Consider the following 12,370-nt stretch of genomic DNA (forward strand, 5'->3'; position numbering starts at 1 on the left):
CGGATGAATCGACGTTAAGACATTATAAAGGATAGTAGGATCAGGAGAATTCTGAACTACCACTGTAATATACATACTGGCTTTGAGCTTCCTGACTGTGTTTTCAAAATAATTATATTAGACTGGGATGGGTGCCCGGTTACAGCGGAATCGCCGAAAGCCGGCTTTTCTCAGACTGAGATTGAAATATCTCGGTAGAAAATCCTTTGGCGAACTCAAAGTTACTGAGTTTGAATTTAACCGCGTTAATAAAATTCTAGTAAGCACAAAACGCTTCGTCGTTCTATCGGGATCTGGTGATCAAAGAACAAATACTCCTTTGGCGAACCTATGCTCAAAACGTTGTCGATCTCTCAGGATATGGTGATCCAGTTTTAGGAGTTTTTGGGTAGAACAAATACCTGTCTAAGGGAGATTAATCAATTTCGGATCATCCCTAGGCCTAAACTAACCTAAGATATAAATTAAACCAAAGTGTTCTCAAAACTGAAATTTACCAAAGGCGTGAAGGATTTACTTCGTCAAAGTTTGTTAGATTTGTAGGTTTTGGGAGAATTGAAGGGCACACCTAATATGTAATAAATAATCTTTTGTTTGCACATATCGATAATCTCTATCTTTAAAAATAAAATACTAAAATTTTAAATTAATAATTCGCATATTTTTTGAGTGTCAGCTTCTAAAAGGTAGTCGTCAGTTTGAGTGATTATTTGGAGACATTTAATCCAATCACTCTCAAATTTTTCCTGCAAGTTCAGTATTAAGTTCTCCATATAATGATCCACGAGTTATTTGATGTGGAATTATCGAATTTTGACAGGCCAAAAACGACCAAAATTTTGGGTAAAATACGACTCCTTTTCTTAACGCCACCTTGTTGTAATTGTTTGGTTGTTGATCATAGGTCACTGTGAGGATAATATCTTCTAGTTAGGGAGGTGCCATCTTGTCGAAGGGCGGAAGCTTTAGCTTTTTTACATTGCTGAACATCGCTGGCTTGTTATGTTTCGCACTAGATGTATCTTGACGGTTCTAGTTAGTACGAATTGATAGAACAATTAGAAAAAGGTGGTAGTGACACTAAGTCTGGCTCCTTCAGGCTACTCCTTCGATGTTTTCAAATTAATTTTGCGTAGAAAACAAGTTTATGTTTTTACATTAGCATTTTTATAAAGTTGAGGGACTGCGAGCATACTTTGCCTTTTACGCAATATCACAAATATTTAGATCGCGTAAAAACAGCGAACCCATAAGTCAACAAGGTCGTAAAAATTTGCCATGTCTTTTCGCCAAGTATATTCGCGAAACCCCTAATTATGTTATAAATCCATGCTAAAATGCTAATAAAAATGTTCGAACCAATTTAATAAGAAATCAATTTGTAGTTATTTTGCCGAAGGCGCTAAGCTATAAAATTGCGCGAACAACTGTTCACAGCTAATCAACAAGAGCGCAACGACCACCTTAAAATGCAGACACCAGTTCCATGCTCAACACACATGCATTAGTACGGTATGTTCAAAACAAAAAAAAAAAACAAAAAACAATGGACGATGCTTTACGAGCTGTTTTGTTTTTAGTCGAAAACTATTAGAAAATGGAACACATTTACGTGCCTTACTAGAAATAAAGGTCTCTTGAAGCACGTCTTAACAACGAAATTATGCAAATAGTTAGTTTCAATAATCATAAAATCCGAAATGGAGTTGTGGACTCACCGCTTTTATGTATGTAGATTAACATTTACGGCGCCGAGAAAACAGATTGAAATAAAATCACAAAAATTATTGTAAATAAACATAAAAGACACAGCCATAGTCGCCTCGCTCTTAAAGTGTCACATTCGATTATGGCCAACAAAATTGAAAACGTTATGACCGAAATGTGGCAGATGATGCATAATATTAAGACAGTTGCTGTGGCGCATTGTTGATGTTTAGAAATCTTAAGAGTTGTTGAAATGCCATGAACAGCATGAAAGTGGAAAAGTTGAGACCTCGGCCACAAATGTCAAATGTAAATATATCATGCATAGGTTAGGTAATAATAGATGGATGTTCCGTTATTCATATGTATACTGGTCCTTAGTTATGCCAGATGCAGGTTTAGTTTCATTTGCGCTGAAGTATTTGTCGTACATGACATTAATGACCTTTGCGAACTGTAAAAGCGATTTGATATCTAGTTTTGATACTTCAGCTCAAAGATATCTACATAGAATTCTAGCTAAGGCTGGACTGAAGTAGAGGAGGAGTGCCTGCGTCTCTCTCACGCTTACTTCCCAGTAAGTTCTGAATGTATGGTTGGTTTTGTAGCGGCAGAATTCTGCTAAGTTGACAGTCCTTGGCCGGATAAGAAATTCGTGTCATCTTAGCAACCTTGTACTTCCTTAAAGAATTTCATCTTACCCTAAACCGTCTGTCAGCCCTTTTCGGAAATTTCATTGTGTTCGGTAGACAGTTAGATGGCAATTTTGGCAATCTCATCAGCTGTTTTGTTTCCCGGAATTCCTTTGTGGTGTAGAACCTAGTATATACCTGTAGTATATGCAGCCAGTTCGGTAGCCTCTACATCTCCTGTCTCCCTGCTTCTTAGGCTATTCATGACATATCATACCATACATTAAAACAGATATAAAAGTCCATATGTTATAAATATCGGGTCTGATCTGCACAGAAAAACTGAAAGAAAAAACTTTACTTAAATATTTCAATATAAATCTTTACTCTTGATTTTGAAATAGGCTCTTAACCCGATAATAGCATTTCATTCATTTGTTATAAGCCTCGGTCAGGATTCAATCGGCTCATGCCGCACAATTTCGAAATCAAAAAAGTGGAAAGAACCTAAATATGGTGAATCTGGTGGGTGAGCGATGACTCTTGTTTTGCGTTTGGCTCAAAAGTCTGTCACAATTATGCTAGAATGTGAACGGTGAAAGTCCGTTCGTTTAAGACGAATTCTTCCCTGTAAACTCCCAAAAACTACCAAGTAACATTCCTTACTGACTTTACATGATTTTATTCGGGTTTGACTTATTTTTGGAGCGTCATCCGTTATATTGTTGGACAGTTGTGTGGTCATATTTCTATACCCATGTCTTGTAACCAGCGATGAATGTACGTTGCCGACCATCTTTCCTTCGAACTCTAATCTACGTCGGTTTTGCGAAAGAAAAGCTTCATATCCAAAACACTAACCAAAATGTGTTGAGTCCGTCGAAAAGAGATTTTGATATCTTTAGCAAATTCTCTGAGTCCAACAGGACGATTTTAAAGCACTGTTTCTTTAATTTCTTCGATGTTTTCGTCATTCACAGAGATGGATTTACGACTAGCATGAGTCATGTTTTTTAATGACATCACGAGCTTTAATGAGAGCTTTGTGTCACTCAAGTACTTGAGTTCTCCCAAAACATTCCTACTATGCATTTTGTCCGAGTCATATTTGATCAGATGGAAAAACGATTTGTTATAGTTATAGATTTTGTTAGTGTTTTGTATGACTGAATTAATAGCACCAAATTGCTTAGTAAATATTTCAGTCCTGCCCAGCAGGCTCCTGGAATTGTTTAGGATGCTGCACCTTTGTGACCATATGTGATATAGGGTAGGGCACAATAGATCATGGGTCTCAGTGCTAGGCATCAATTCCCCTATCTATCAAATAGTAAATAGTTTGAAATCTCAAAGGATTTGTGTTTGAAATCAGAAAACTGTGGTGTAGAATAATGCAGTGAATGCACGGGAACTAAGCTCAGAAATTTTCGGATCCCGAATTTTATAAAATTTGTACTTAAACTTGGAATTTCTTTGGAATGTAATGTTATGGAAAATATTTTTGCTTGGAAGGGTAAGGATTGATATGCTAACACTCATGAGAGCATATTCAAAAGACCTTTTGACTTTATGGGAACTTGGTAGTAAAGACCTTGACCTATACACCTTGGCAGCGTACAGTTTTTGTTACTCCCAGGGAAATTGTTCCAATACAACCTTTGACAAATCGTCAAGCAGCACCAGCAACAAAAAAGTATCTTTCAACAAAAGTTTGTATTATAGAAGGATTATTCCATGCCATTAAGTTCAAACGCCCGATCAATATGAAAAAGTGTACGCATTTATTTTACATGAAGCCGTAAAAATATTTAAATGTCGTATTGCAAATTGGCCAATAAACCGATACCGACGCATTCAATGAGCCGCAACACGAGGCTGCTGCGCGCAGCAGCAATAACAATAACATTGAAGTCTCTCGTCAAGCCGAAAAATGCCGAAATGGGAGAAAAAATAATAAACTAAACGCATGCATACAAATATATGTGAGTACATATACATATATTATATATGTGTGTGTGTGTCGGAATATGCAAATGTAAATATCTTGTCATGCACCGATTACTTGTAGATGCAGCGGTAATCTGTTGCAAATTCACAAGTAAACATAAACTGACTAAAGGCCAAATTGTGTTGACGTCAAAAATGCAACCGCCGACAGTGGCGGCAATGCTGGCGGTGTTAGCGGTGGCACACCGGTCAAACGAAAAATAAATACCTGTGCACCACCAACGAGCGCCACAACAACAAGAAGGCGGCGGCAGCAATAATAATAATATTACAATAAACTACCATGTTATGAGTGCAACAACAACAAAAACAACAAGTTACAGTAATAATAAAAATTTCAGACAAATTATCCAAAGCTACAACAACAAAAATAACAAGACCAACAGCGGCAGCGATGCAGGTTTGAGTGCTTAAGTGGCCGTTGATAGATAGTTATGCGGAGCCAGGGACCGATGAACGCAGCTAGCGCGCGGCCGGCCGGAGGTGGTGTCACACACGCGTCGCTAAACGGTCGCTGCAGTTGCGTTTTCGTAATGTGTTTGAGTAGCACTAAAAGCTGTTCGAAAAAACACGCCACATTAGTTAGTTTGTTGTTGTTTTACTTTAGAAGCGCAGGTGTGTGCTGGCATGCACGCGAGTGTTTGGCTTATTTGGACATGGATAATTAACCACTGGGGAATATTCAAATGCTGGTGAAGTATAAACTATGTAAACAAAGCATTTTTGTGTGGCCTGGCAATTAGCGAGTTTTTTTGTTTATCCGAGAAAATTGAAAAACGGAAAATAATTCGATACTGTTTGGTGTGAATTTGTTTTGTCTTATCAAAAAAAAAAAGTATTCCTTACAAGCATTTGAGTTCAATGGTTCAGTTTGCATAGCAGCTATACGCTATAAATGCCCGATATCGATGGTTCTCACAAATGATTAGCTTCTGGACATGGATGTGTGCAAAACTTCAGGTCGATATCTCAAAAAATGAGGAACTGGTTCGGTGATATACAGACCGACATGGGTAACTCGCCACCGCTCGTCACAATACATATACGCATGTATGTATTTACTATAGAAGACTTCGATGTTTCATTATGGTGTTGTAAAGAGTGTGAAAAGCCTAATATACCTTGTTCAGTAATATAAATATCGATGTTAGTCTTCCAAGCGAAGTTGCCATAAAGTTAGCAGTGATGATTTCGGCTGATTTTTGATGAATTCACACACATTTTCGATGCATTTTCCGATGATCACGGATTTTGATTGGCCCACATGTTGATCGTCATTTATGTCCTCACGACCACTTTGAAAACGTTGAAACCACTCGTGCACTCTGTTACGGGATAGGCAATCATCGCCATAAACTTGTTTCATCAATTGAAACGTTTCGGTAAAAGTTTTACCAATTTTAAAACAAAATGTAATCTTGGCTCTTTGTTTGAAGCTTATTTTTGCACCGATAACACAAACATACTGACAGTTAAAACGCAATAACTTCACTTCCAATCAATGAAATGTCATGAAATTCTCACTGGACAATCGATAAAGATGGCAGATTCTAACGCACTAGAGGGCGCTAGATTCAAAAAGTCCTCTTTACTTTGGAACGCACTTGGTGGGCAATCAAGAATCAGGTGTTCTGGAGTTTCCTGTTCCATGTCCGGCAGTTTGCGTAAAAGACTATGCCCATTTGGGACAAGTGCTTTCTGAGACTGCATGCCCTGTATAAAACGCGAGAAGGAGGCGGAATTTTTTTCGGTGATGTTGATCTTTAAATCTTGAAATGTTGTACCCACCCATTAGTAACTTGACGTGGTGCATTGTCATTGCCGTTCTCTTTCCACTCTCTCTTCCGTGCGGAGCAACTGCTTTATAGTGTGGTCCCATCATCCTGAACGCTGCAGTTCGGCCAATTCATTGCCGGCTGCGCCTTTATGCTCAGCACCCAGATCAGGTGTACACGGTTGCGAGCTGATAGGCGGGTCAGCCTTTCTATACACTTTTCAACTTAGGCTGTGTCTAAAACAGTAAGATTATTTTTAATTAGAAAAGAAAATTAAAGATTTCTCGAATTACATACGATCTGCGACGGTCTTTCACTGCTGCAGTGATTCCGGCCATATTATTGAAGAAATCTTAAGAAAACTCTTTACTAGAAGATATTGTCGGTACAATACCTACGGCAGAAAAACAAGTAAAAAATTGTGTTTAAATTTTTTTGAAATTTAGCTTGATTTTTGATCTAATTTTGAACGTGAATGTGTGGTAAACTAGTTATTTACAGAACCAGAAAAAATAGTTCGTTGTTTTGAGAAAAACGAGTTTAAATACAAATGATCGAACTGATTGAACAGAGCGGCTACAATATAAAAGGCTATAGCTCAACGACCATATATAACTTTCAAATGTACAACCTCTCAAATTATGAAAAAAAATCGATTTATTAAAAAAAATTACACTATGTACATATGTACAGCCCTAATAAATTCTATACGTCCGAAGCAATTCAAATTTGTTTCATTCGCCTTACTCTTGTCTTACACGCCTAAAATTCTCACTTCGCGCGTAAGAATATTTATATGATTTTTGCTTAATTCGGCCAACCCATGTTGGTTAACTTATCAGCGAACCTCACCTACAAATTCTGTCTGCAAAAGAATACAGTTAGGTCTACAACTGTATTATTATTAGTTACTGTATGTATGAGTGTTTCTTGTGTGCAAGCTTATGGTGTTGCTCATATAACATCACTTTCTTTGTATTTCCTTGCGTGCGTCTATAAATCACAACAACAATATATCTATTGGGTTGTTAAGTGTATCTATGAAGATGTAAATTGCTGCCAAACATTGTCTGATCGCGCTGATTAATTTGTTGTGCGTGGATCAAAGTGCAAATGCGGAGAATAAATACACTTATGTATCCCATCGAATGTCCGTAACACATATGAATGTTTGTGAACTGTAAAAATATGCATACATCATTTTTTATTTGCGATTTATTTCCCATAAAGCGCAGATAACTGTAATAAATTCAAAGATTGCGTGAATGATCGCGCATTGTGTGTGTGTATGAACGAATTTTCCAGTTCTCACTGATTTTATGGGAATAAAGAATGAACGAGTGGTCTCATATTTGTGCATAAATTGAAGAAGACTAGTCGAAATTTGATACTTACTTATTTGAAAAACCATTTAATCAATAAGTACCGTTTATTTTGACCAATGATTTTGGTAGCACTTCCTGTTGCTTCAAGCTTCAAACTCATCCACGCCCCTTTAAACGCAGCTTATGTAAATGTCTATAACCCAATGCTCACAGTTTGTTTGTGCTCCGCGTTGCGTATAAAAATGCCTAAATTATGAATGAATAAATATGTGATTTTATAATTTATCACTAAATTATGCATGACTGTGCGCCGAAATTAACACTTTTAATTAAGATGACAATGCGTGTGCTCACAAGGTACCCCCATTGTTCCACTAGGTATTATAAGGCAATAAATAAAATTATAATAGCTTCGCAGGCAATAAATGAAAGTGAGCTACACATATCTCGCCATGAGCAACTATAGAGACATCATTTGTGTAGATTTATGTCGAGTTTTAATTCGGATTTCAAGGACTCCACTTAACTGGCTAGGCGTTAGAGCCATTAAAACGTACGCATAAAATTTATGGGCGCTCTTGTTTAACATAAGCTCGGCTTATTGTTGAAAAATGTTGATTTCATTGATAATGCTCTTGCCGCACCAGATTTTAAGCTACTTGTCATTTAATTATAACTAAATCAATTTTTCTGAATACACACATAAATTGATACGCTTCTTGGCCGCGCAGGTTCCGTGACTCTTTTCATATGCTAATAGTTTGCTCTACACAATGGCTAAGTAAGATTTATTGAATATCTTTGTTGAACTGCATACAACGGTTCCACCGCTAATCGCCGTCGAATCCATCCACAATTCATTTTGGCTTCGTGTTTTTATTTTAATAAAATTAATATAAATTTTAGAAGATTACATTTGAAACAGACGCACCTATAATTTTGAAGCGAAATTGCTTTGGGTGGTTGAAAATGTTGGAGAAGCTGTTTTTGGCTTTCTTGGTGAGTGAGCTATTTAGTTTTAGTAGAAAAATTATGTAAGAAAATTTTATAAATTTTTGTTTTATTAGAATTACGGGTGATTCAACTTTTTTTGCTAGCCTTTTTTGAAAGATCACGCGTGAGGTGTGTCAAGCTCTCATGTTATTTTTGTCCAGTATTGTTTGGCATTTCATCATGGAAAGACTTACGCCAAAACGACCTTTAGAAATCATTCACCTTTATTACGAAAATTCACGTTCTGTAAACAACCTCTGGTCAATATAATCGGCCTACTGAGCGTACTATTCGCAACACCATCACCCATCTTTAGACCCATCATTAATTACTAGATAATATACGACCAAATAAACAACATCCAGTATGCAGTGAACCCCTGAATTGCTGAAAAAGCAGGTAGAAATGGCATAAATGGAATATGGGTCGCACATGTTAAGTCTAAATTCAAAAGTAATGGCATATGGACTTTTGTAGGAGTGCTTACAGGCAGTTTGGTAGTCCTATCAGCAGACTAGGAACACCATACAATAACCATTGTACTACATTTCAGAAGGTAGAAAAGATTATTGAACATGTTCTATACCAAGAAAATGTCTCGTAGATTGCTCAAATAATTTTTTTTGTACTGACGAACTTCATCAGGAGCACATGGTGGTTCAGAGAGAATATAATGTAGAGGGAGGGTTTTAGTTTTAGTTTCCTTCTAAAGGCCTAGGTATGTGTCAGACCTTCACTCTACCTACCTACCGAATAGGACTTTAAAGCGAAACTCTGAGCTTCAAACTCCAGTTGTAATATATTCTACAGTATTTACATATGTTTTTAATTATTTCAGGCCGTTCATGCCACTGGAATCATCACTGGACTTTCTGCTAACAGCGGTTCAGTTAGCTGTGGCGGTTTGATTTGCCGACCAATTACGGGTATCTTTACTCGCGATCCTTTACCAGAAGACGCTTACGTGCATGTCGCTACAATACCAGCAGGTTCTTCAAATATTTCAATAACTGAGCTGGGGAATAGCATAAATTTACTAGGTAAGATATAATATAACCTTTACCTCCGATTTGAGCGTATGCGACAACTTTATTGTGTTCTAATCTCTTTTAGTGCTGCGAACACCCGATCAGAAATATATATTCAACGGCGATAATGTGGCTTCAGATAGTGGCGCTTATGAAGCGGTGGGAGCGGTATTCGACTACCATCGTATAGATGGACTACAGCATGGCGATGGTGTTACCGAATGGATTACTTGCTTGGGGCCCATAAGAGATATGCTGGAGTTAATGGTGAGTACCATACTATTTAATGTAATTACGCTGACTAATTTTGTACGCAACAGATATACAGCAAATCTTCGAATCCGGGTATCAAGTATGAGTATCTGCTGCCTATCACATCAGACTCCGAGGAGAATGAGTTATCAGTAGAAAGTGACGGGTTCTTGAAAAACGGTCCAGAAGAGAGTTTTGCAAGCAATTCACGTTCCGGTCGCAGACGTCGCTTCAACTGGAAAGTAGTTGGCTTCAGCGCCTGTTCCAAAACTTGCGGTGGCGGCATACAAACACCGATTGTGCGCTGTGTACGCGAGAATCCCGTTCGCTACTATTCGCAACGCCGTTGCATGCATTCGGAAAAACCAATGCTGAATGAAAATTTGCTGCGCTGTAATACCCAGCCTTGCCCCGCTTATTGGCGCATCGAGGATTGGAGCGAGTGCCATTGCCAACAGGGTGAAGGTTATCGTGAGCGCGATATAAGCTGTGTGCAAGAACTTGCTTCCGGTATTGTGATACACGTTGACAACTCAGCGTGCATCGATGAGATGCCGAATCCGCGCAAACAATGCGACTGCCCAAAGAATAGACGACGCACACATGCTGCCCGCTATCGTATGGCGCATACGGGCGCAAACGGTACTAATCATCGTGGGCGCGACAAGAATGACAAATCTGGTATTTGGCTAATGTCCGATTGGAATCAGTTCTGTTCGGCTGACTGTGGCTCAGGTGTTGAATATCGCACGATATTCTGTGATCGTACAAAGCCGAATACGGATCGCTGTGACTCGCGTGCCACGCCAGAAATCACTCGTCCATGTGAACGAGAACGTGATTGCGATAAAGGTGAATGGTTCGCAGGGCCGTGGTCACCATGCAATGGAAACTGCTTCAATTTGACACGCAGTCGTGCCGTTTATTGCATCCACAATCATGAAATAGTTAAGGATGAGGATTGCAAACCTGAACTAAAACCACAGTTAGGCGAGAATTGCTCGCATGAAGAAGTGGAATACTGTGGACCACGTTGGCATTACTCTGAGTGGACGGAGGTATTGATCAACTATTATTATATTTGCGAAAAGTATACTTTTATGAGCTCTCCTCTCGTTTCTGTGTTCATTTTAGTGTTCGAAATCGTGTGATGGTGGCACTCAACGACGTTCAGTCAAATGCTTAGAGTACGACGAACGCGAGGCTGTAATGCGTGAGTCGGCGAAGTGTCGGTATTCGCTGCGTGAGCCGATCTATCGCAGCTGCAACACCCAAAGATGCGATGGTAAGATACATAACAGAAGTGAGAGATTTGTAAATAATAAATACAGACAAAATGTATCAGTTTTTTAAGTTTAAGCAAAATCTTTACTCTTTACTAAGTAAGCAACCTAAATTAATTGAAATAAAAGTGCTTAAATCCATTTAATTGTATTTACTTTAATATCATTAAAAATTATATCAAAAATTGTGGGCGTAGCCTAGCTTTATAATAAGTGTAATGTACATATCCCTCAAACCCTATAAGTAATAATAACCAAATTCGTTGAGTGAATATCTTTTTGGCATCCCACCTCATTCTGTAAAACGACTGAATTCGGATTATAACCCCGCTCACTTCCCATATAAAGGTTTTGTTAAAAATTAATAAATTAATTTTTCACCTGAGATAATACAAAAGAGTTTTATAAGAGCCGGTGTTAAATTTAAACGATGGACGGGGCGACGTCCATATTTACGTGAAAACCCATATATCATCGGTAGGTAATATTATCCTAACATTTCAATAATGAGCGAAGTCAGATCCATATTTTCCATCCGAAATTTGGCACAATCCTTTCCTAATAAACCTGAAGGTATTTCCCCGTCTTAATACTTCGAATAAAGTATGTTTCTTTAAAGAAAACCTAAGCTTCGAAATCAAGGGGTTACTAAAAAATGATTCTTATGCAGAAAAGAAGAATTTCTCTATAAAGAAAGAAGCATAACACAATTACGCATGTGTGACAGGTCTTGAAAACACAGTGTTGAAAGCGAAAGCTACTAGTTTGCTTGAACAAATTGTATCGAGTCACTACTCTCCAACGCTAGGCGAATCGAAGACAGCTATAATTACTTTACTATATCACAAACAAGCCACCACTTTTTAAACCTACCACAGCTTACTTAACCGCTGCGATTTAGTTCAAAGTTCCAAAACTGGCGCGTGCAGCAAACCATTCGCTTGAACAATACAATTTCTCGCATACAATATTTTTTTTATTTTAATACTTTGCTCGTTTTTAAGTAGAAAATTTGTTTGAGAACCCTAACGCTTTTCTCAATTTCATACACATTTCCGGTATATAACTATTTTTTCGCACAATTTAACCGCCCGCAAATCAAAGCGAAGATTAATTGATACGGTCAAAATCTTCTGCGAAGCTTTACAGTGCATTCAGATGAGGACCCTTTTGGCAAATTCTCTTTTGATGTCACTTATGGCGTTCAGATGAGCGACATGAGTCCGGCAAGTTAGTTTGGAAAATTTTTAGTGTTTGCTTTCATATCTCATTATTCTTCTTACTTGATACTTGCTTACCAAATTTTTATCCTTATATTATATAATCTTTTCTGAACCTTTTATAAATGAAAAAGGCTGACCGAATTGC

At 37.9% G+C, this 12,370-nt stretch overlaps 1 protein-coding gene across 3 annotated transcripts in view; it reads left to right on the plus strand.

The window, feature by feature from the left end:
- LOC120768658 (thrombospondin type-1 domain-containing protein 4) overlaps window positions 1-12,370 on the plus strand; it is a 106,034-nt gene that overhangs the window by 92,150 nt on the left and 1,514 nt on the right. The window contains exons 2-6 of one of the 3 annotated variants that reach the window (XM_040095436.1): window positions 8,353-8,445; window positions 9,278-9,479; window positions 9,553-9,734; window positions 9,788-10,777; window positions 10,854-11,004. In XM_040095436.1, coding sequence (XP_039951370.1) covers window positions 8,416-8,445; window positions 9,278-9,479; window positions 9,553-9,734; window positions 9,788-10,777; window positions 10,854-11,004 — 1,555 coding nt within the window. In that variant the 5' untranslated portion in view covers window positions 8,353-8,415. The remainder of the gene's footprint in view (window positions 1-8,352; window positions 8,446-9,277; window positions 9,480-9,552; window positions 9,735-9,787; window positions 10,778-10,853; window positions 11,005-12,370) is intronic. The other 2 variants (XM_040095437.1, XM_040095435.1) reach the window with 2 other exon arrangements.

Source organism: Bactrocera tryoni, chromosome 2, assembly GCF_016617805.1.
Source record: "Bactrocera tryoni isolate S06 chromosome 2, CSIRO_BtryS06_freeze2, whole genome shotgun sequence".
Lineage (NCBI taxonomy): Eukaryota > Metazoa > Arthropoda > Insecta > Diptera > Tephritidae > Bactrocera > Bactrocera tryoni.